The sequence below is a fragment of the Ictidomys tridecemlineatus genome, chromosome X, assembly GCF_052094955.1.
Source record: "Ictidomys tridecemlineatus isolate mIctTri1 chromosome X, mIctTri1.hap1, whole genome shotgun sequence".
Taxonomy (NCBI): domain Eukaryota; kingdom Metazoa; phylum Chordata; class Mammalia; order Rodentia; family Sciuridae; genus Ictidomys; species Ictidomys tridecemlineatus.
In genome coordinates, this window is record NC_135493.1 from 110,940,672 (window position 1) to 110,967,372 (window position 26,701).

Below are 26,701 nucleotides of genomic sequence, written 5' to 3' on the forward strand. Positions count from 1 at the left end.
TTTGAACATTATTCTCCTGTTCTGGGGGTTGAAGGAATAAAAAGTGATAATAGAGTTAAAAATGAGAGGCTAGAGTAAGAATAAGAGAAAATAAAAGAGACAGACAAATGAAGTTAGAGTGAATTTTCCAGATGACGCAATAATCCTTCAATCTATTTCCTCCCCCCCCACCCTTTCTGCCATCACTTTCAATTCTTGCTCATTTATGTTTACCATTTTGAGGGTAACAAAAGCCACTTGCTTAAAGTACTTATTTTCCATATTGCACTAATCATTGTTCAACATTATGACTATATGCTGCAGTCTATCTTCTTCTTAACTATCCCAACCTGGATATTTTTCCATTCTGGCAGCCTTTACAGGCACATCCATTGAGCCATTTCTTGCCTTAATAGTCATCAGGTTCCAGAAGACCTTTCAAAATAGCAGTGAATATGTTTAATTATTAACACAAAGAAAGAAAAATTTTCCAAATGCTGGATTTAACCACCATATGCCTCTCTTTTCAACTGATATTCCTAAGAAGAAAAATATCTGTTTTTTAGTATGGATAGAATCTTTAGAACACTTACACACCAAAACCAGTATTAATACCAATTTAACAGATTCCTCAGAAATATGCCCAAATTTTGAATAACTATAATTAGTCTCATCAACTAGAAAAGTGCATCATGAGGGCAGAGTTGCTTGTTCAAAGTATGCCGAAGTATCTCCCAGGGAGAGGACAGGGATGTAGTGGCAGATGAAGTGGAAAAAATCTTGGGGAATTCCAGCAGCCTTTGAGGAGTTGGATCTTCAGTGGAAGGGAAGACATGCAATAGGACTCAGTCTGCTTTGCTTGGATGTTCATGATTTTTTCTTCTTCCTACCTGGCAGCCACAGTTTCTCAGCCACAGAAGTATGTTGGTTTGAAAAGCTTAAAAGCCACTTATAATAAAGCATATAGCAACATGAAAAAGGACATATGACTTCCAGTTTCATTTCAAATAGAAAATATACTTTTTTTAAAAAAAAGATCAACCTAGAAACATACTTATCTAATTGGACACCTTTAATATATAACATACTAGCAATTTAAAAATATAATATTTGAATTAATCTGTGATTCATTCAACTTTCTCCAACCCTCAGAGAAAAGTTTCAAGTTGTTTTTCTATGGATCTTAGAGAAAAATGATCAGATTTATATATATATATATATGTATAAAAACTATACATATAAACTACCTGTAGTAGCAGGAAATTTTAAAATTACTGAAAAATATGAAATGAGCTTCAATATCCTAAACAATAAAATTTAACATTCTTCTTTTCATTGTTGAGTCTAAATTGATATAGAATAATATTGATAATATCTCACTATTATGATGAATGAATGAATTAAAGAATATTAATGATGTATCAGGCCATACCTTAATGCAACATCATAACCAACCCCTAATGTCCATTGTGATGAAGGAAGATATAGAAGGGATAATTGCAAACTATAAATAATTTATACTTGTTAGAATTAATTTACCTACCTACCAATACTTTTGTAGTAACAAAACCCAGAGAATTTCCATTTTACCACCTCTGTATATTGTCTAATAAGAAGTTAAAGGCACTATACAAAATACAACACAGGTGACAATAAGAAGATGCCAGACTGGGTTGCATTTAATGAAACATATCATTCTTGCAGAAATATGCCTCTCACTTGAACACACAGAAGAAAATCTGGTAACTGGTTACATTACTAAGTGAGGCTATTTGCAAGAAATTCAATATATTTTTCTGTCTCCATTATAAACCCCAAACCAATCTGTTCGCTCCAGTAGAAGACTGCTAAGAAACAGAACTCCAACTGGCCCAACTATTGTAGCACGTAAAAGAGAAGAAGAGGTAGGAAAGTTAATTACTATTGATTTCCTAATATGTGCCAGCATTTTGATAGGTGTTTTACATATTTTAGCTATCTGAGGGGAACAAGCCCACTGAAGAAATGGCAGTAAAGTTAAATCAACCGTATTTCTAATTTCAGTTCAGCTGATTTAGTACCCCAGTTAGGCAAAATTTCACTTTCTTTTCTCTTTTAAACTTGGTTCCATTTAATCTCTCACTGAATCTGAGATTACTCATATGCTTATTACAATTCTTCCCCTTTTGGTTGATAATTTTATAATTTGAATTTTGGAAGGGTATAATATAAATGAAGTAAGAACATGGATCTTAAAAGCTTTGAGTTGTAAGCAAAACATCATTCTAAGTCTCAGTTTTCACATACACCTTCTTTGCAGGACTGCCATAAAAAAATAAATAAAATATGTAAAATACTATAATGCTTGGCACATTGTAAAAGCACAATACGTATTAACTATGGTTATTATTTTTATAAAAAAGTAAACTGATTCTCAGTTAACATGTCTCACTCACAGCCATAAGTCAATTCCAGTGTGAAACCAAGAACCATGTTTCCCCAACCAACACTCTGCAATTTTTAGTATTTTAGCATATTCCTGTGATGCAAGGATGCATTTCCACATTCTTGTAGTATTTAAAAGTCACTAATCCTTATAGATTTTTATTAGTTCATTTGTAGACTTTTTAAAGACTTTCATATTCATTTGATAAACATCAGAATCTTTGCACCACAAAGAGTATCCTTTAAACAATTTTATTTTTCATTAGAGACTACTTTCTATTCTCTTATAATTAACCAAGTGGAAATTCATGCAGAAATGGTTCAACATAAGTCATATTTGTTATTGTCCTATTGTAGACACAAAGGCTCATCTACTGAAACAGTTGCTTTATCCCACTTGCCCAAATCCTCATCTTATGGTACAAGAAACTTCCATCAGGACAAACACTTTGTACAGTTTCTAGTAGTGAGAACAGAAAGTCATCAACACCATCATAGGATAGAAAGGCTTTTTCTATTACCAACACTTTATTATTCAGTGCCAACCACATAACCATATATTTAATTTTTAAAATTTTGATCAACTTAAACTTCACATAGACAATAAACATACTGAAGAAACATGATGACTATGATTATAAGTGTTTAGTAGCCTTTCTAAAGTATCACTGAGAAAAATCACTCTTTTCATAAAGTTTCTATTATTATGATGTGCAAAAGAAAATTTAGTTAAATCGTGTAACATGAAATAATTACTCACTCTGAAGAGTTAGTAAGCTGTAAATAGAATCTTTATTCAAAAAATCCCATACTTTCTTCAGATGAAGATTATTATTTAATAACGTTGGATAATTTTAACTTCACTTTTTTACACACAACACTTTATTTTGGCAAAGAGGGAAACAAAATGAATCAACTGAGATGTAAAATTAAGAATATATATTGTTCATTTTTACACCTAAAATTAATAAAAATCTACCACAAGCACAGAATATCACTCTTATTCAATGGATTTGTGAGGGTCACAGGCCAATAAAATTTTATAAACTTATTTAGTTAAGTGTAATAGTTTTAAAACTAAAACTATAGTCCCCTTTGGAAAATGAAGAGCCAATTCTGCTATCAAAGAATAAAATTTTTATAAAAATCTACATTTAAAATAAACAAAAACTCATCACACTTTAATGAACTAATCAAGTAGATAAAATAATGTATGCTGTTACAAAACATACCTACAATTCATTAATTTGTAAAAATAAAATTTTTGAAAGTTATACTAGAAAAGGTTGAATTTATATACATCACAACTTTAATTTCTATTTCAAAATTGTTATCCCAGTTCATGTAGTATATATTATTATCCTATACTTGTTATTATAGAAATGCACATCCAAGTTCCATCACCAGTATTTCTTCATTTTCTTTTAAAGATATGCCTTAAATTGCATCAAAAAATTAACAAGAATAGTTATTCCGTATTTTTAAAGACTAGTTCTATTAGTTTATATACAAATAGGCATTTCAATTCATTGGTATTCTTTCAAAGCTTTAGCAAATTTTTAAATCAGTTCCTCCCACTGACTCTTAAGGTAATTATACATACCACAGTCTGATGATTAACTTGAATCACTTCATCGCCAGCATGGATTTTCTTACACCGATCTGCCGGTGACTGAATTTAACATAAAAGAAATGACAAAGAACATGAATTTTATCAGTTATTTCCTTTATCTGGAAACACTACAATAATTTAATCTCCTTAAATTAGATTTTAAAAATTAAGGATGTAGCTCAGTGGTAGAGAACTTGTCTAGCATGAATGATGCCCTGGGTTCAATCCTTAGCACTATGAAAAAAACTTAACTATAATTTTTAAGGAATTAAACTAAAAAACTATTATTGGTATTTAATATACTGTTTGTATTCTATTTTTAGCCAATGATAGGAAATAGAAATTCAAAGTAATATAGAGATATATATGTTTTAAAAGAATAATGTGCTTCTGAGAGCATTAAGAGAAAAATGATAATTGGTATTAACCTTTACAGACTTTATCCAGGCAACTGTGCTGGGCTCTACTGTGCAACTGCTTCAAAAATATATTTCAAAATATTATCTTTTTACTTTGACCTTTTCAATTTAATACAAATGATTCACATTAGCCTCAACAAATGAGTATTTCAAGTACAAGCATATAAAAAGCATCAAAGCTTTAAAGTCTGATAACTAAATTGTAAATTTGTTTCAGCATTAATAATACCAATTCAGAATAATCCAGAAAAGCAAATTAAAATATGAATAGCAATTAGCTCAAAAATACTTACACTCTTAAATACCTAGTTACAAGAGGATGCTATTTCTTATGTTTCACTTAGGGTAATACACTGGCCAAACAAAACCACATTAAATGAACTAAAATGCCAACAATTTTACAGTATATAGCAATTCCATCACTTTATCTCTTTAGTCCCACATGATATTAAAAATAAGAACAAAGAAAAAGCAATTTTGTAACTTAATGTTGACAAGTTTCAAGAAGAATTTTGGAAACTAAAATAGGATTTAGGATAGAAATTATGTAATATTGTAGGTGTGGGTAATGAAGTTAAAGTAGTATTTTCTTTTTCCCATAAAGACTACTTATTATTGATTATATGTTTAGTCATTTTAATATGGCACTATACCTTTCTATTTTGAATACACAGAAAAATTTTTATATAAAAATGTTTATCAAATCAACTATAAATATAGTTATATTACTCATTAGTATCTATTGAAAACTAAAGAATGATATGTGGATAGAATCTGCAAAGTAAAATGCTACTTTTGAGACCCTGGAATAGGATTTACTTTGAAAGTAATTTTGAATTACTTTATGTTTGATTCAATTTCAATTTCCAATTATTTCAAAAACAAAGTTTTGAAATAATATTAACTTCAACTCAACAAGTTTTTAAAAATTCACAATAAAATTATTTGCCATAGGCCAAAATTCAAGACAAGATGCCATTCCAAGGAATTTTTCAGTTATTGAAGTGATGACAAACCATACTGTTAAGGGGGTAGATTCATCTATATGAACCCTATTCTAAGAAAATATCATATCTCATAGCACTTTTAGGAGGTCAGCATATTACCTAATCTGATTAGTACTATGTAATGATTCTGAAAAGTCTGTAAATCATTATTATAACTATAGTCGGTTCCTGGGTTATTTGTTTCATGACTGATCTTTTAAAAGGAGGATATGAAAGAAAAATATCAGGCAAATGGCTCTATTCGTGATGTAAAAAAAATGATGGTTGGTATATAAAATTAAAAGGCAATCATAAAATTTTTTGCACAGGTCAGTGAAAAAAGGAGTAAATCATATAAATTATGACTTAACACCTAATTAAACTTTAAGTGTTAAAAGGTATCCCAGAGATCATGTTGTCCAAACTCCTCATTTTTAAAAATTTATTGGTTCTTTTTGTTATACATGATAGTAGAATCCATTTTGACACAATTATAAAAGCATGGAATATATCTTGCTCTAATTCAGTCCCCATCTTTGAAAATAAAGAAACTAGGGCACTGCAAAGAAAAATATAACTTACCCATTTTTTATGAGCAGCTTTACTAAAACTCAACACAGAACTGCTAATTATAAATAACTGAAGATAATAAAAATAGTAAAATATTTTCAAGAATAACCAAAGGATGAACTATTAATACATGATTCATATTTGAACTACTCCTAGATTAATCTTTTCCTTGATCATTTATTAATTTATCAAACATTGCTGAGTGATTAATGTGATCAAGGCATAGTGCTCAACCTTTTGTTTTTTATAGATCTGAGACAACAGAGAGAACATTCCTACAAATCTTCATGATACATTTCAAAAGCACCATTTCTGTGATTCCTTCTCTGATTTCACTTGATAACATTTACTATTTTTTCCTTTGTTCATGGAAGCAAACTGTACTACCTACTTCTACAGATGAACCTCTGCTTGCTATCCACTACTCAGGGAAAACAAGCGAATTTATTTTAGAAAACCTTCCAATTCTGAGTACCATGCCTAAAATATGGCAGACATAGAGTACAGGCTCATTAAATGAAAAAATGAATAAATGAGTGATCAAATGAATACACAAATAAGAATGATTAAAGGCAAGAGTATAGTTTATAGCATCTGACTGAATTTAAAATTGTTAAATAGTTGACAATATGTATTTAATTGATTTTTATTGTTGTTGTTGTTCTTGTTTTGGTACCAGGGATTGAATCCAGTGGTGCTTAACCACTGAGCAACATCCCAGCCATTTTTAATTTTTTTTAATTTATTTTGAGACAGGGTCTCACTGAGTTGCTTAGGGCCTCATTAAGTTGCTGAGGCTGGCTTTGAACTTGTAATCCTCTTGCCTTAGTCTCCTGAGCGACTGGGATTATAGGCATGCACCACTGCACCGGCTTTTAACTGATATTTTTGATCCCCTCTTACTCTTATATTTAATACCAAATGTAAAGCTGCTACAGCATTCCTACTGCAATGTACTTTGTATGTTTCACCTTTTACAAGAAACCAAGATAAATATGTAGAAATACCAATAAGTGATTGAAGTTAATAGGTGAATTAGATGAAGAAGATGTTGACTTTTAAGAATAAAATGTTGATCAAATGTTGAAATTAATAATAATTTGAGATTACACAAATTCTACCTCAGTCTTTGTTAAACACAGCATAAACATGCTGTTATAATTTCTAATAGAAAAAATAATAAATTTATCATCTGCTTATAGGGAAATCTGGGATAACAAAATGTAGGAATAATGATTTACTATGTTACTCAATTTTATTATACTAATCATGTTAACACCCAATATGATCACTTCGTATTTCCTTTTCTATAGCATAGCTATAGTTCTCTATAGTAGAGCCTTTCACATGTATTAACTTATTTTATTTTCACAATAATGTAGTGAGGTATGTAGGATTTAGGCCTGAGGATTTCTGACCCACTGCTTATAGTGGTTCTCAAACTTGTGCATGCCTCAGAACCACCTGTTAAAACAGAATCTCTTATGACTAAAGGCTGGTCCTCAGAATTCCTGATTCAGTAGGTCTAGGGTGGGGTCTGGGAATTTGTATTTCTAGCAAGTTCTCAAGGGACGCTGATACTGCTGCTGGTTCAGGGACTTCACTGTGAAAATCACTTAGCTATACCATTCTGCCTCTCCTCTGACTTCAGAGAATTGATTTAACTGATGTTCTTTTTAGGAATTAGCTAATTTTCTTAAAGTAACTAAAGTTTTTACAGATTGAGGTGCATTCTTTTAGGTGTCACAATAACTTTTCATGAACCAGAAAATACTTAACAAAGATAACTCTCTGGTTGTAAATGGAAAATACCGGATTTACTCTAAGTAGCTATTCTAAACTAAATAAAATGAATACAATTCAAATGAAACCAGCACCTATTATCTCTATATATTTTTAGTCATATGTCCCATTTGTTCTGGTCCTCAGAAGCCAATCTCACTCAAGTGAGATATACATACACCAAAATTTGAAATGTTGCAATACTTACATTTTCTGTGGTTCCAGTAATTACATGGAGGCCATCATATGTTGATTTAATATACATACCCTAAGAAAAAGACAGCATCAGAAAAAAAGTGATTGAAATATTTTCAAATTATATATTATAATTTCATTTAAAAAAACCCATGATTTAAAAATGCTGTTTTCAACCTGGTGAGAAATTACTATCTCAATGTTCTGTTTTCTAAAGTTTATCTCAAAAAAAAAAAAAAAACAAAAAACAAAAACTACACTCAATCAAGTAACTATTTGATAAGTAATTTACCTATGGAACTTATAAAATGCAGTATAGTAATTTAATACTCTGAAGAAAGGATACACCACACTTCCCCCCAAAATCTATAGTATAAACTTTGTGGTAAAATAAAAATTATAATAGGAAATTCAAATACCGGTATGTTATTAGCCTATGGTATTTGATATAATTTCACAATAAAAAGTAGGTTTCTACAGAGATACTTCAACTATAACTAACTGAAGTCAAAAATGTAGCAAAATCTTATGTACTTTGTTTTCCTGATATTTTTAGTATTTTTCCTTTATTTATTTCCTCCTTTATTTGCTTCCTTTATTTCTTATTGATTATATCAAATCATCTCTATATCAGTAAGTAATTAAAAGGTAATGTGTGGCAATTCTTTCTCCCAAAGGCATGATTTCATTTTCCATTTAAATAAAGCCATTTTACAAAATGCTTCATTATAGTTTTAAAATTTTCCAGAAATCCTGAAATTGGGCAAGCTTGAAGAATAAATGAAAACTTCAAATTATGGATGGTGATGAGAATTTAAAGAAAAAAATCACAATAAAAGATTCATAGTTTAGATATTAAATAATTTAAATATATCAGCAAAACATGATTATGCAAATGGTTTATTTTGTCCTCAAAGGAAGAATCTGTTACTCTTATTCTCTTTTGAGCATAAATTACCTGAATTTTACCTACTTTGATTTTCAAATTATTAATTTCATATATAAAAATCACAAATTTTAATTAACTGCAAATCTGAAACACAAGAGATTTAATAATAATCAACAATATCACTGCAGGAATAGCATACATTTAGCACTTATGTAAATGAAACAACTACTATAATGTTAATTTACCATACTTTTATGTTAATTACACACTTATATACTTAATATAAACGTGTTTTCAGTGAAAATAAGAGATAAAAAGCAGTAAAGCACTGGGTGGGTTTTAACTCTAAAAAGTCATATCAGTAATGCCATATATTTAAAATTTAGTACCCCAATGGCTGAGCCTATACTTCTAATGTGAAATGAATAATCTTAAAAGATGATCATTTGTCTGTGAACTCTTGTTTCTTAAATGAAAGTTCATCACTTTATATAAAATAAGTAACCTCAGCAAAAATAAAAACGAATTAATTAATGAATTGGCCTGTAGTTTTTGGCTGTAACTATGTGACAATTTTCAACCTTATGTTGTTGACAGTTGTATATGTACTTACTTTTGAAATTAATATTTATCCCATTATTTATTGGAAGTTAAATATGATGATATTATCATATTACTTAGACAAGGAGAAGGTCTCTTCTAACATTTTCCCCTAGTAATTAACAAGATAATATAAAATCAATAAAGAATCTTAAAAAAATATTTATAACAGCTAGACACTACATTTTGTTTTGATTTTTTTTTTTTTTTACATATAAGGAGTGTAAGAGGATAAAGTAGAAAAAAGACAGTAAAAGAAACATTATATATTGCTTGGACATACAAACAATCATCTATCATTATCTATCACCATCATCACTAATATGCTTCAGAACTCTCAAATCTAAGAAATCCTATAAGATTTGACTAATTTGTTAGGAAGCTGATGAACAATCTATCCAGTTTATCATAGGAAGAACAAAGCAGTTACCTTTTGCCCATGAGAGATGTTCTATTTTAAAGTTAGAAGAAAACCTACAGATCTTTCTAATTAATTTTATTAAAGCTTGGTGTTTTCCTACATCTTTCTATATTTTCCCATCTTTTACCATTTAGACATTTCCTATGGTTAAGCATGTGCTAAATGTTATGAAAATTCGCAAACCTATTTATTTCAAATGGGATTTACTAAGTTTAAAGATGATTGAATTTTAAAATGATACCTTGAATAAGCTATGTAAAATCTCTATTTAGTCTTTTAAAGTTTGATATCAATCAGAAGATATAAGTTTATACTTAACTCTTTTAATTAGTAGTCAACATTTTAGGGTTTTCTTTTCTCCCTTTGAAATATTAACTCGGTATTATGCTGTCATTGCCCTTTAAAAATGAATTTACTTAAGTTTTTCCAGTTTTGAAGTCATCCTCCTAAGTTTCTCACACCTCCCTCTAGCAATTCTAAATTTGAAAATGAGATAATGGGAAAAATTTTGCTCAGATGTACTTCATTTAGATTTACCTGTCTCTATTGTTTATTACTATTTTTTTAGATTATTAATTTTTTTTTCGTTATAAATACCTTTATTTTATTTATTTTTATGTGGTGCTGAGGATGAAACCAAGGGCCTCGCACATGTTGGCGAGCACTCTACCACTGAGCCACAACCCTAGTTATAAATAGTAATAACCCTGTTTATTACTATTTAATATAAAGCAACTGGTGAGGATCTGCAATTCTTTATTCTCATTTGTAAAAGGAAAAATAAATACCTACTATATAGGTTTCTAAGGAAGATACCTGGCAAATAAACACATACTTTAAAATTTTCTTTTTTCTTCCAGTTGTTTCCCAGATGACTTAATTCAATTTCTTAATATTTTAAATCCATTACTATTTCACAGAGCAGATACACTTCTTTTAAATAAAAAATAAAGAAAAAAAAAAACTAAAAGACTTGTCCAGGGCTATACCTTCATTTAAAAAACAATCAAGGTTTCATAAAGTCCATCAATTAGCATTGTGTTAACACTTCACATTGCTATTTCTCATCATGATTTCAATAGAAATTAGAGGACAAAATAAGGTACTTTTCTCTAAACACTACTGTATTTAGAACCATATACTCATAGAGTAATAAGGAGCTTTAAATATGGTCTACTCCTGCCCTCCCCCCATATTCTACTCATGACAAGATCAAGCCTAAGGAAATTAAATTTATTATCCCACTTCCCCAAGATAACGCTCACATTTCATGTAAGTGATTTTTGTCAAGGTGTCTTGATTTCTAGTCCAATATAATATAGTATTAGTTAATAATTTTCCATTCTACAAATCATACTTAGAGAGCTTCCTTTCCTCCTTAACCTGAAAGAGAAGATGTAGAAAGGAAAATATTTGATACGGAAGGCTTTTTAAAAAATAAAACTGGGCTTTGTAAAAGTTAAATAAATGAATACAGTAGTCACCCCTTATCCATGAGGGATATGTAGCAAGACACATAGGAAATGCCTAAAAGCATGGATAGTATCCAACCCTATAGATATTATATTTTTCCTATATAAACATACCTATATATTTTTTTCCTATGTAAACATATGATATAGCTTAATTTATAAATTAGGCAAATAAGAGATTAAAAAATACCTAATGATAAAAGAGAACAATTAAAACAATATATAGTAATAAAAGTGATATGAATGTGATCTTTATTTTTCTCGAAATACCTTGTATCTTCAACTTTTCACTTAAAGGAAACACTTTATGGCTTCTTTTAGGCATATCTACATATCGAGTATCACTATTCTTGTGCTTTGGGGCCATTATTAAATAAAATAGGGCTACTTGAACCCAAGCACTGTGATAACATGACTGTCAGTCTGTTAACCAAGATGGCCACTAAGTGACTAATGGGTGGGCAGCATATACAGCACAGATACACTGGACAAAGGGATGATCTATGTCTTGGGTAGAGCAGTATGATATTTCATCACACTACTCAGGATGGTGAGAAGCTTAAAACTTACCAATTATTTATTTTTGGAATTTTCCATTTATTATTTTCTAACTGTGGCTGACCAGAAGTACTAAAAACCATACAAAGTACAATCATAGACTATACTAATAAGAATTTAAAATCATAAAGATTACTTCAAATAAATATTAGAAATAAATTCTTAAAATTAATCCAAGTGTTCTAATTTAGAAGTTATAATGATAACACATAAACATATAGCTATATCTGATATGGTGATTTTTATCTTCCCAAGAAAATAGCCATAAAAGCTACAAAAGCACTAGGAACTATGGATACCCAGAAGTAATCTACCAAATATCCCAATTTTAAGGATTAAAAAATCACTATATGGACTAGAGAAATGGCCTCAAATCAAAAAGTCATTGGTGGTCAATGAAGTCTTTGCCTTCTGAAACAGTTGCGTGTGTATATGTGAACAAGAAAGGACAAAGAGCTAAACCTGCTTAGAGATCTTTAAGAAGATGCTATCTGAATTAAATTATGAGTACTAGTTTCTAAGATTTCTATTTTACAAAATATCAAAGATTGGCAAATTGATTCAACAGGGAGAAAGTAGAAACAATGTAGCATGATACTAATGTTTAAGAGTTGTGTAATGGGCTAGGGATGTGGCTCAAGTGGTAGCGCGCCCGCCTGGCATGTGTGCAGCACCCGGTTTGATCCTCAGCACCACATACAAATAAAGATGTTGTGTCTGCTGAAAACTAAAAAATAAATATTAAAAAATTCTCTCTCTCTCTCTCTCTCCCTCTCTCTAAAAAAAAGAGTTGTGTAGTAAGTGTTTTACAGTCATTTTCCTGGATTTGCCTTCCTTTGCACTATTGATTTTACATGCTTTCTTTATACAGCTTTATTTTTAAAATCTTTTCCTTGGGTTCAATTTAGAATTAAAACATTTTTCAATCAGGTGAACAAAAGAGAAGATGATTATCTTCATTTCATACCAAAATTATATCAATACATCTTACAGATATTAGCCTAATGTTAGCAATATCCACTTATATATTCACCCTTTTAAGAATGGATGTGAATTATAATATTAGTTTGGTTTAGCGAACAATCCCATGGAAAGAAAGATATATTTAAGCCAGGACAAAACGGCAAAGGCTGATGGTGCCTGCCTGTAATCCTAGCAACTTGGGGGGCTGAAGAGGGAGGGTTGCAAGTTCCAGCCTCAGCAACTTAGCAAGACCTTGAGCAAGTTAGCTAGACTCTGTCTCAAAATATAATTAAACAAAATTAATAAAATATACAAATAAATAAATAAATAAATAAAACAGATGGTCTGGTTAGTATCCAGGTTCAATTCCCAGTAACAAATAGACAAACAAAAACCAAACCAAACCAAAACAATAAAAACAAAAACTAGAACAAATCAAAGTAAAACAAAACCCTTTCTTGTATAAGCAGGTAACACTGTGGTATTTATTATAAAACTCTTAAATTTCCCTTTAGGTTAAGAAACGTTAAGGGGCTAGGGTTGTGTCTTAGCGGTAGAGCACTGGTGAGGCCCTGGGTTTGATCCTTAGCACCACATAAAAATAAATAAATTAATTAATGATATTGTATCCAACTACAACTAAAAAATAAATATTAAAGAAATGTTAATTTGAGGGAGCGTGTAAAATAATGCAATCAAAACTATATGATCAACAAATTAAATGAGAAAATTCAGAAATCACCATTTTCAATTCTTCTTAATTTTTATTCATAAAACTTCTTATCATGACAAATTCCTACTCATTAAGTCCTCCAAGTAAAAAAATACCAAAATGTTCAATATCTGTTAAAATTCACAGATTCACAAAGTTGGAGGTTGTTTTATCCATATCATCAGTTGTTTGTTGATGATGGCTTTGATAAACATGGTATCTCTTACCAGCCCTTCACTTGGTTTGATGTTTGCCAGCTGAATCACTTCCAGGTGAGCAGACTGTGAAACTAGAGGATCAGATGATAGGGAGATGATGTGGTCACAGACTCCAGAAAGAGTTTTACACTGGAAGCAAAAAGAAAAATAGTTATGGTAAACTTATTACTAAGTAAAATCAGCTTTTGTTAATTTATTTCTATTCAGTATTTGGGATTGAACCCAGGAGTTTTCTACCATTGAGCTTCATTCTCAGGATATCCTAACTTCCTTTTTTGAGACAAGGTCTTGCTAAATTGCCCAAGCTGGTCTCAAACTTATAACCCTCATTCCTCAGCCTCTTGAGTAGCTGGATTACAGATGCTATGCCACCATGCCTGGCTGTTACAACTTTTTTAATGAGGAAAATAAACCAAACAGTAAGTGTTTGACTGGCATTTTATCCTACTAAAAGCTGCATAAAAAGGTATTCAGGTGAAAAATGCACATAATACAACAAATTTAAATCATGGATATAAGAACTATATGCCAGAATATTCATGAAAGTTATGGCTATGTATTATTTTTATTACTCAAGTCATCACATCTAAAATGATTGTTTCTAAATAATCTTAAATAATTTGAGAACTTCCTGATAACAGCTATAAAATTGAATTCAATTAAATAATATAAAAATCCTGCTGTCTTTTACTTCATGTTTAGAAAAGCTTAAAAACAGTTTGACCAAGGTACTGGAAAGATAAATGTCCTAAATCTGCTTGGTGAACTCTTCTTACCCATTTTAAGTTTCCTACCTTGTCCAGGCGAAGTCTGGCTCAACCTCAATCTGCTTTCTCAGCATTCTATGAACAGTCTGACAAATGTATGATATCTTATTCTGAACTCCCCTTATTCTGAGGCAGGGATCATAGGTCTGGAAGGGACTTGTCTCTGACTATCTATCTATTAGTTGGATGAACAGAAGAGCAAGTGAACTTTAACAATTAGTAGAGTGGCTTACTGAGAAGAGAAAGCTGGTGCTTAAGTCAGGACAAATCCATTCATGCTGATATAAAATAACAGACTTAAAACATTATGTTATATGTGGTATGCTTAAGTCTTAGACATGGTACAATCATGAAAAAGGGAAATATGAGTATGAAGCTTGAGATATATTTCACTAAAATATGCTAGTATGCTTCACATACTCTTTTTGTACTTACATAAGTCTGGTTTCCATCATTTGAGGATTTTCCCTTGCCATAGAAGGAGTTACTATTTTGTAGGCATCGAGGCATCTTCTAAAAATCTCCAATATGTTATGTTTGTATTGTGACCACTGAATTGGTCTACTGTGAAGGAGATAGTTCCCTCTGCCTGGTTAGGATAATAAAATCTCTATTTATTGCATTCTGTCCTTGGTCCAGGCCTCTATCCATGCTGGGCTCAGTTTCCTTACACTACAGAAAATGTCAGGCTAAATTTCTCTCTGTAATGGTACTTAGGCTTTTTGCATCTGCTTCTTAAGGCTGCACTTCAACTGTGGCTATCAGCTCCTAAAGAGTAACTGCATGATACCAATACCCATGGAAAGAATATGGACTTGATATGAAAATGTGGGCGAACACCATACTGAAAATGACTTACTATGGGCATGTAAGCAAGTTATTTTATATCTTTGAGGCTGTTTTCCTTATGTAGAAAATTAAATGAGGAGATAAAGATTACCTTATATGGCTTGTAAGCTAAAACATGATAATATATTTTAAAAAGAGCCCGTAGGACTCCTATTCAAAGACGACATTAAATAAATGCTTATTTTCTCCATGTTGTTTTCACTACTCTCAAAGGGCTTAATCATTATTTTTTAGATGAATTAACCTATTATTCTTAATCCCATGACCTTGCTGACCATCTTTTAATAACTAGTAACCACACTGGTAAGTCTAGCTGCATGGCCAGGATGGAGAATTCCCATCTGATTACTCACTCTGGTGTTCAGGTCTCAGTGCTCTCAGATATAACAAACATATTTTTCCTTGAAGAGCTTCTACACAAAATGCTAAGAGGAAACTGATCCCTCAGTAGGAGACTTTACAGGGACCAGTTTAGTGGAAGAGGGATCTGTGTAGTCACACAAGGCCTTACACTTGGTTTTATATTTTATTATTGATGTCTTGGAATTATTGATTTATTTTGAACAAGGTGCTAGGTATTTTCATTTTATATAGTCCATCCTGAAATTGTGTGGTGTGTGTGTGTGTGTGTGCGTGTGCGTGTGCGCACACGTGCGCGTATGTGTATGCATGCACATGTGTTTTGGTTTTTATTGGACTTTTATTTTTAAAATTTGTTCTAATTAGTTATACATGACAGAATGCACTTTGAGACAGCATATATAAATGGAGAATAATTTCTCATTCTTCTGGTTGTACATGATGTAGCATCACACAGTTCCTGTAGTCATATATGTACACAGGATAATAATGTTCTATTTATTCAAGTAGCATTCCTACCCCTATACCTCCTCCCCTCCCTTCACTCCCCTCTACTTAATCCAAAGCAACTCTATTCTCCCCTAGTAACCACCCCCACTGCCCTATTGTGAATTATCACCCACATACCAGAGAAAACATTTGGCCTTTGGTTTTCTGAGATTGGTTTATTTCACTTAGCATGATATTCTCCAGCTTCATCCATTTACCAGCAAATGCCATAATTTCATTCTTCTTTAAGGCTGAGTAATAGTTCATTATGTGTATGTATGTATGTGTGTATATATATATATATATATATATATATAATAATTTCTTTATCCATTCTTCTGTTGAAAGATACCTAGGTCGGTTCCATAGTTTAGCTATTGTGCACTGAGCTTCTATTAACATGACATGGCTGCATCACTGTAGTAAGCTGATTTTAAGTCCTTTGGGTATAAATCAAGGAGTGGAAAAGCTGGATCAAATAGTGATTCCATTCCAAGTTTTCTGAGGAATCTCCATACCATTTTCCATAATGGTTGCAAAATTTTCAGTCCCACCAACAATGTATGAGTATGCACTTTCCCCCACATCCCCACCAACATTTATTGTTGCTTGTATTCTTGACTATTGCCATTCTGACTGGAGTGAGGTGAAATTTTAGAATAGTTTTGATTTGCATTTCCTTAATTGCTATAGATTTTGAACATTTTTTCATATATTTTTGATAGCTTGTATTTCTTCTGAGAAGTGTCTATTCAGTTCCATAGCCCATTCATTGATTGGGTTATTTGTTTTTTGAGTTTTTCATATATCCTGGAGATTAGTGCTCTATCTGAGGTGCCTGTGGTAATGATTTTCTCCCATTTTGTAGGTTCTCTCTTCACATTACTGTTTGTTTCCTTTGCTGAGAATCTTTTTAGTTTGAATGCAACCCATTCATTGTGTTTTTGTTTTACAAGTTCCTCTTGAAAATATTCATCAGTAGCCAGGGGGAAAAGGACAGAATGGCAGCATGGCAGCAATTACACAAAAACTGGCTACAGTTCAAATTGTATATTTGACAGGGGAAAATAGTCACCTTGGCAGACTTAAATATTTTAACTCTTCCTTTATTTTTCTATGTGGTTACATTTTCATTCTTATTTTCTTTTTATCTCAAAGGGGGAGAAAACACTGCTAACTTTGGAGTGTTTCTATATAGGATATGTGGATTGTATATGAATCTGAAGATTATAATAAAAAAGAATATTTTGTGGTTTCTACAAATTGAAGCATATTTCAAAAGAGTCCAGTGTGTAAATAATTAGGAAGGCAATGGGCATACTTAAATGGCTCAATATGTGTACATTATAATATTCAGTCCCTCATATAACACTCTGGTAGTGAGTAATAGTAGTTCCTAAATAGGAGAGCTCCTATTCAGGAACTGGTAAGTTTAGAAGTGGGATGGAAGAAGACTGTAGACATTTTTGGAGAAAGAAAATACCAATTAAATCCACTCAGTTGCAAAGCATTTGCTAAGATTTTTATTAAGTAATTTCTGGTTTGTTGAATGTCTGATATGTGATAGATGCTGCTGAGAATATAAAATGTGAGTAAAAAATTGACTTTATCAGGAAAAGTTATGAGTATTTAATAAATATCTTGAAAACTTGAAGAATTAGAAAAGAAAATCCACTAGAACCTTGCTGTCTGTTACAGAGATAATGTACTAGGACCTTTATATTGCTGTGCTTGGCATTAGACTAAATAAGCCAATCAGAAGGAGTATAAAATGGCCTTGCTTTATATGCTAATTTTATACTCTGAACTGCATCATATACCAAGCCACTGCAGGAAACCCCATTAGAACTACAGTAGAGTTCCAGGAAGTTATTTAACATGTTCTTATAAAAACTGAATTTGTTCAATTTCATATGAGATAGTCTGCTATTATTTTAAAACACAATGTTATCTATCACTACCTAAGACTGTATTCTAGAAAATTATAATATACCAAGAAATATATATTTTTTTTCTTTTATTTAACATCATTATTAGATATAATTTATAGAGTACCTATCATGTTTGGCAAATGCTAAATACTTCATATTCATTGTCTCATTTATCCTTATAGTGGTTCCTGAAGTTGATGTTATAACCAGTTTAACAGATGAAAGAGCAAGACTAAATCATTAGACCAAGGTTATTGATTGGCAGATGCACTGGAATTCTTAAAATGCTTGCTCCATTTTGACTCTTGTATCTCAACTTCTGTTTTTGATACATTTTATTTTGTATTGTTTAAAATCAATGTCTGCTTTAGATGGGTGTTATACAACACATTTAAATTACTGAGTATAATGAAATGTAAGTTAAACCTGCAAGTTATCTTTCAATTTACACTGTAATAATTCTACCCAAGATTATGACAAAAGACTGATAACTGAATAACAATTAACACACAGGGCTAAATATGCCTTACGAAACTCTAAAAACAGAAAAGTGACATATCTGGACTTAATAGTATTGTGTGATTTTTTTCTCCTGAGCAGTTTATATATTAATTTCAAGTCTGAATTAATACATTTAATCATATTTTGGGAAATTATTTTGTGTGCGTGTGTGTGTGTGTGTATGAATATGGCTGGTTTTCCTGAATCTAAAAATTCTAAAAGAAAAAGATCTGAAAAGAGCAAGATTAGTTAAAATAATTGTTTTAAAACAGCTGTAAAGCAATATTTTAGTTACTGTAGATATTTAAAAAATAATTCTACATTATTAACCTTCTGTCATTATATCTGAATAGCTTTCTTTCATTATCTCAAAACTGAGATATTTGGATTAATACATGAAATTTTAGCTATTCCTATTTAAAAGGAAATGCAGAAAGTGTTCTAAGTGCAAATAATAGTGAAAAACTAGAGAAAGCAAAGATGTCTTGTGTGAATTTTGGAGCATACTCAGGCATTATTGAGCTACTTAAATTATTATTTTTGTTTTTATCTAATTAAATGGAGGACTGGTAAGTTAATCTTCAGAGTGTATCAGAAAAAATATTGGAAATGTTTTTTAAAAATCAGAAAACACATTTGACACAAGAAAGAACTTCAGGCTCATAGAGTTATCAAAAGAGTTCACAGAAAGAAATTTCTACTTTTCAGTTATACTCATATATATAAGAGTATAAAATATAAAACCAAGGTAAATTAGGGAAACAACAGATGAATATATATTTCAAGATGGCCATAGTGATGTGAAAACTACAATTTAAATGCAGTTTGTATAACTCATGTTTATTATCTATGGCATGGAAAATAGTAACAAAGATTTTATTTTGACAAACAGTGTGTACATGTTAAATAGCCATTGATATAAATAATACTGCAATTAAAGTAGTTTATAAAACAGAACATGTTTTTATCTTATTGTTTGGTTTGGATATTAGTATAATTTGGAATAAATACTTCAACTCTGTGCCAAATTAGGATGAAATTTGCATTGTATTTGAAGAACAAGGGGTGCACTGGTTTTATAAAATATTAAATATTAATTCTAACATTAAATAGTGAGACCTCTAAATGATAGTAAGCCTCATTTAGAAATATACTAAATTGCTAAACTTGACAGAGTATGTGCTGCCCCAGAAATAGTGAGCTGCCATGTTGTAAGAGGTCCTATGGAGTGCTCCATGTAGGGCTCACCTGAGGTCAGTCCAACCCAGGATAATCTCCCTTTTGTTTATATTAAAGACAAATGATAAGGGACTTTAAATACATCTGCAAAATCCCTTCACCTTTGCCACAGAACAAAATCTAATCTTGGGAGTAAAATCTATCATATTAATTGGTCTCAATTACACTGAAGAATTGGCAATTGTACATCAGAGGCAGGAATCTTGGGGGCCACACTAGAATCCTGTCTATAGATGCCAATGGAAAAAATCATCAAAAGAAAAGAAAGTCATTAAAATTATATGTTTGTACTTATAATCTTAGAATTAGATTTCAATACCCTAGAGAGGCAGTGATAGTGAAGTGATACCACTTACTAATTGCATTATCTTGGGCAAGTTACTTAAGCTTGTCACATGTCTGAGGTTTTTTTTATCCATACAACTGAGATGAAAATTGTACCTATCACACTGTACTGTGATGAGGACTAAATAAAATAATAAAAAATGTTTATTATAGTCTAAAAATTCTTCTAAGCCATTTATATTATGCAGACTAATTTAATCCTCACAATCTCCCTAAGGAGATACTGCTATTATCTCCATAGAACAGATGTAGAAATGCAGGCATAAAGTTATTCAAAACCCATCCAAGATCACACAACCTTTATATGACAGAACCAAGGTACAAATAGACAGCTCTACTTCAGTTCCTGCTTCGTTAACCACTGTGCCTGGATTACTGCCTAACATGTTCCTATCAGATGTTTTAATACTAAGAGAGCTAAACGTTGAAGTAATATTATAGCCTGAAAATTTTACTTTAAAATAGTAATCACCTAAGAATGAAGAGGTCAGTGCCAAAACAGTGAGAGAATATCAGTCCCAAATTGTGTTTCTTTTTTATGAAATAAGAGAAGTGGCATGACACTTTCAATTTCTGTTCAACTATGTCCCTGACACAACCTGATCTGAACTAAAAGTTGGAACAAGCACCTCCATCTGTACTTTAATTTCTAACAGAGAAAGGAGTAAGCTGGAAACCAGAACTGGTTCTGGAAAAATCTCTCTTTGTTTCAGGAAACAGAGACAGGAAGGCTTGTGGTGGGTTACCAAGCAGATGGATGATCACTCATTAAAGGGCATGCTACTTTCCAGGCTCAAGAATATTTCTAACACAAAGAAATGATAAATGTTTCATTATGAATAAGCTAATTAGTCTGATTCATAATTATATATTGTATACATGTATCAAAATATCACACTGTACCCCATGAATATGTATAATTATTATGTGTCAATTAAAATTTTATAAAAACAATTTTAAAAAGAATAACAGTTGCTATCAGTGGCTCAACTAAGATGCAGGTTTTTAGGAATTTGATTTCATTTTGTTTTGGAAATTATAGTCAAAGAGTGAAGAAATTCATTACAATTGGTTTAGCTTCTGGAAAATTCAGATTTTTACACAATACATACACACACACACACACACACACACACACACACACACACACTTTATAGGCAAATAGTAACCAGACAGCAGAGACCTAGGAACAATGTCTTCACTTACAGTTAGGAAATGTGAAGGTGTCATATGTGCTTTTATGGATGTAAGAGCTAACTGTACTGTGCCTGTTATGAATTTATCAACTTTCAGCTACAAATTCACCTTTTAGTGCTTGGTTGGTGATAATGGTCTGGATTCTTTGCATTTCTTTCTTTATAAGGACACAATGCTATATTTTTGTCAGTAGAGGGCATTGGAGGGACACTGCAGGAGGAAGGAGGTTTCTTTTCAGGTTCCCATGGGGTTTGATTTATTATTATTATTATTTTTTGTGCTCCTGCTTAGGGTTCATCGGTGGTGTAAATGTGTTAAGACATCAGGTGATGTTCTACCTCAGCTGCATTCCCAGACCATGCAATCTCTCAATAATCTTTCAGTCTCAGCCTGGGCTCAGTGATCACTATCAAAGATTATCTTAACATGTTCTCTTATTGGTGTATCATCCCAGCTCTTGCTATGAGCCCTCCTATTGGCACCATTTGCCTGCATTCTGAAGGTTATTTCCCACTTAATTGACTGCTAGAGCAGCACCAACCCAAGCAAACTAATAAAGCTAAGATCACACCTTCTCAGCCTTGGTGAGGATATTCTGCCTTTAAGATGTCCTTCTGCCTTTAAGATGTCATCTTCTTCATAGGCACTCTCCACCACAGTTTAATAATTATGTCAAACTTCCCTTGTTTAAGTTACTGTAGAGTTTCTGTTTCCATACTGTTTGAATTACTTTGACAAAAATCTTTGCGTTTACAGTAATTTGGCCATACTTTTAAAAATCCACAGTGTCCTTCATCACATTATGTGGCCATACTGTCTTGTGATTTTGTGAGTTTATTACCAAAGAACTATGGGATTTAGACATTAGTTCTCCAATACACCAATTTAATCAGAGAGGCTCATTTAGCTTGTTCATAACTAGTAAATGTCAAAATGGAGTCAAGACACAATATCTTTTTACTTTGATTGCCCTTTTTACTCTATAACACTTTACTCCTCAGCAAAAACAAATGCTCTTTGAGAACAATGATTGTATTCTCAGAGTCAGTATGGAAATAAAAATATTTTGCAATGAATAATGTGCTCATCAAATGCAATGTTAGCAAGAATACTCATTAACTACACTGCCCTACATACTGTCTATTTAAATCATAATAAGAAAGACGAAAATCAGATTATTTTAATTCTTCAAATAGAACATGTTCTATTTAGCATACACCAGTTCATTTTTGGTGCAGGAAAGACAAACATTTTCTACCTCCATCATATTATATTTGGATTTATCTTTTCTTGTATGGACATTGGTTATGAAGAAGTTAATTTACAGTTAAAATAACTTACAATGTAATTAACCGCAGAAGAATCAAATCTGAAGATAATCTAATATACCACTTAAGAAACCAATGCCTGTTTCAATAATAGTGTTAGCATATCTCTTTAGGTTGACCACAAAAACAGTACTGAGGGCTAAAATAGAAGGATTAGATTAACAGTGAAAAAACAAAGCAATATCTTGATGGTTTCTATCTATAAAACTCAATATTAGAATTCATGTTTTAATAAGAATGATTAGAACTTGTATGTTTAAATGCTGTGGTTACTACCAAAATGTCAACCATACAAAAAATGTAGTTTGCCTTTGGACCAAGACCACAGCTTTAAGAGAAGAGTCTGGGCTATAATTGGTAAAAGCTGCCTTTTTCACAGCATCAGAGACCTTCTGAAGACCCATATAAAAAATGTTATGGGTTTTAAAGTCATTAGAGTGTCATTGGTTTCAAGAAATCTCTAAAGATTAAATATTAATATGATCACTTTTATTTCATTATGGAATTTGCTGGTACCCTAGTACTTAAATACATCCTTCAAGGTTTTAGATGATTAGAAGAGGAAAGCTATGCTTATATAAATGATATTATACAGATATCAGAGCAAAGACTAAAATGTACTCTTTGCTTTCTTCTTCAGATTCTTCTCTTACATTTATCTGTGGGCTCTACGCAGTTTAAGCTTCTTCTAGTCTGGTTAGTAGAGAAGGCACAATGATCTCAGTGCAGATGGAGTTTAGGAGTAAAGGATTAATAAATTTAAAGAAAGTAAATTTTAAAAAAGAAAGTAAATTTTATAAAGCATGTTTATGAAATAAAACAAATACTTAGAATTCTAAAAAAAACCTAATTTATTATCAAACCTATATAAGTGGAGAAAAATAACTTTGAAAGAAAAGAAAGGGGAGAGAAAGAGAAAGAATCCTCAAACTAGAGCACTATACAACTAAAAGATCATCTTAACACTAATATAATAAAATGGGCATTCAGTGTATTTACCTCATTAACTTTGAAAATATGATAGGGTAAAATAGCACAGAGCGAGTGCCACATATAAAACCATGCTATTGGTTAAAGTAAAAGGTGTATTCACATTTACAACAGCCTGATTTAAACAGTGTGACTTTAATGATTACCTCCGAACCTAGGAGTGCCATGAGTTTATCAAAGCTGACAAGTGCTCCAGGCTTACCAATGAGAGCAGCAGGACTGTGATGAGCAGATTAAGTCTGCTCAAAACCCAAGGTCTGAAATGGCTTCTTGGGAGTGCTTATCTCTTCAAATGCAAAGGCTTTAGTGAAAGGTAGGAGTGAAGAGAAAGTGGAGTATGGAATTGAAGACAATTCCAGATTATCTGTCACTGATTTGCTATACAAAACAAGGATCTCTGCAGAGCAAAATAGATGGTTTCCAACATGCCAGGGAATGTGTAATTCAGGACAAGGTCTAACTGAGGGAAATATCACATCAACAGAGGTTAAGTACGATACATTTTTATCTTTAGTCAATCATCACTCAGATAACTAGTACACTAATAATCTATATTTCTTTCTGTCCTTTATGGTTGTACTCTCTTGTCTGTTCCATTATATTTAATAGCAGTATTAACAAACATCCCCTTCTGAACACTATAACCAACTTCCCTTCCACCAGGCCTTTTGTCTTCACTACCCCTATTTTCTAATTTTAAACAAAACAACTCTCTCCAATTTTAGAGATGAGAACAGCAAATACAAAAATCTAGTCTAAACATTGTCCTAGTCACATTTGACTATTTTACTATGTGTAATATAAAATTCTTCCTTAAAAACCATCAGAATTATAAATACACTTGAATGAATATGTACTTTTCTGGGTTTTTTTTTTCATTATAAAAGCAAGGCAAACTGAAAAATATTGGAAAGATACTTGAAACTAAAAAATAAAAGATCAGCTCATGTTACTAAGCAAGTAAAATAATACTAATATTACAGAATATTCCCTTTTCCAATTTTCAACAGGATGATTCACTGTGTTTATAATGCTTCAATTAACATTAATATTTAGAATTTTCCTTTAATATTGGCATATGGATATTTTAGGTATATCCAAAAATATAATTTACTCATAAATTATATATTCACATTTTCAGGCACTACTGTGAATAGCAAATGTTATACCCTATGAATGTACCATAGTTTACTGAAGCATCACCCCTATTATTTCCTATCTTTAATTATTAGATAAAGTGTTTCTATAAATACTTTCTATAGAAAATGTTATTGTGTCCCAATGTTTATTTTAGATTAGGTTCCCAAGATAGTACAGCAATATGGACTCTGGAGACAGACTGCCAGAGATTGAAATCTGATATTAAATCCTTCCTAATTCTATCACTTAATGAAAGTCACTTAACCTCTCTGTGCTTCAATTTACTCATCTGTAAAATGGAGTTAATAATACTTCTTTTTTGAAAAAAATTTTTAGTTGTAGTTGGATACAATAACTTTATTTTATTCATTTATTTTATGTGGTGCTGAAGATCAAACCCAGGACCTCATGTGTGCGATGCAAGCACTCTACCACTGAGCCACAAGCCCAGCACCTCTCATAAGGTTTTTATTTTTCTTTTTTAAATAACTATTTAATTATTCTAATTTGTTATACCTGATGGTAGAATGCAATTCATTTCATATTATACATATAGAGCCCAGTTTCTCAAGTCACTGATTGTACACAAAGTATTTTCACACCATTCATATCTTCATACATGTACTTAGGGTAATGAAGTCTAACTCATTCCACCATCATTCCTACTCCCTTTCCCCTTCCTTCCCCCTCCCTCCCCTTTGCCTTATCATAAGGTTTTTATGAGAACCAATGAGCTAGTTTGTATACAGAACTTAAAATAGTGCCTGAGACATATTGTAAATACTATACAAGTGTAAGAATTAAAGTTTCTGAGCCTTGAAATCACTTAAAACTTGCTTTTCAAAAAGGTTTTGGGAATATTCATGCCTATAAATGCAGTAAGTCCATTCTATTTTCATCAGGTTTTAATAAGCATTTGGATATATTTAATAAGTATGTATGTGTGTACATGAATTTGATTATGGTTTGATAGGCAACAATTTGTATTTCACTATTATTTTACAAGTAGTCTTTGTTTGCTGAGGATAATTGCCACTGGGAAGCACTTATAACATTTGTGATTTAATATGGGGATGCAGAGATTGGCCCCTTTAAAAATATTTAAAAAACTATGATATATGAATTATCTTTTTGATTTATCATTAACAACACCCATTTTAAAAACACTCATATGCATTTTTTGCGCCTTCTCATCTTATGTGATTTTCTTAATTCATCTTGAGTCCTTTGTTATTTTGTACTTTCCCTTTTCTGAAATTAAACTTTTTTTTTTCACTTTACTTGGTAATTTTAGTCAACTGTATTTCCTCAAAAGGTACTTTAATGATCTTGCTGATCTAAAAATATTTTTGTTACTTTCACACATGAATAATAATTTAATTAGATATAAACATTTTTGGCCAATGCATTTCTTCCAGTGATTTACAGTTTTTGATACATTATCTTCTGGCAGTTATGACTTCAAAATAGAGATATGAATTCAATCTAATTTTTGTTTCTTTGAAGCAAAACTTCCCTTTCTGTTTCCTCCGGTTGAGTGACTGCAGGTTTCATTTCTTTTTCTTTTTGCCATTGAAATCGTAAAATATTACAAGAATATAACTTGAAATTTTTATCTTTCAATACATTTTCTAACTTTTTTGGGTATTCCAAATTTCTACTTCTAAAATATTCTACTATATCTTTTTTTCCTATTCCATTCTTCCTCAGAAACTAAGAACTATTTGATTGTGAGTTAACTGTAATCTATTCTCTACAGCCTTCA

General features: G+C 31.4%; 1 protein-coding gene and 1 long non-coding RNA gene across 7 annotated transcripts in view; one reads left to right on the forward strand and one right to left on the reverse strand.

Annotated features, from left to right (window-relative positions):
• Positions 1 to 26,701, reverse strand: part of Cnksr2 (connector enhancer of kinase suppressor of Ras 2) — a 263,374-nt gene that overhangs the window by 136,799 nt on the left and 99,874 nt on the right. For all 5 annotated transcript variants that reach the window (XM_040268915.2, XM_040268994.2, XM_005334818.4 and 2 more), the window contains exons 6-8: positions 13,810 to 13,929; positions 7,981 to 8,040; positions 4,007 to 4,075 (exon numbers count right to left, since the gene is read on the reverse strand). In XM_040268915.2, coding sequence (XP_040124849.1) covers positions 4,007 to 4,075; positions 7,981 to 8,040; positions 13,810 to 13,929 — 249 coding nt within the window. The remainder of the gene's footprint in view (positions 1 to 4,006; positions 4,076 to 7,980; positions 8,041 to 13,809; positions 13,930 to 26,701) is intronic.
• Positions 1 to 26,701, forward strand: part of LOC144371785 (uncharacterized) — a 109,976-nt gene that overhangs the window by 78,517 nt on the left and 4,758 nt on the right. For both annotated transcript variants that reach the window (XR_013431898.1, XR_013431899.1), the window contains one exon: positions 25,328 to 25,400. This is a non-coding gene — a long non-coding RNA (uncharacterized LOC144371785). The remainder of the gene's footprint in view (positions 1 to 25,327; positions 25,401 to 26,701) is intronic.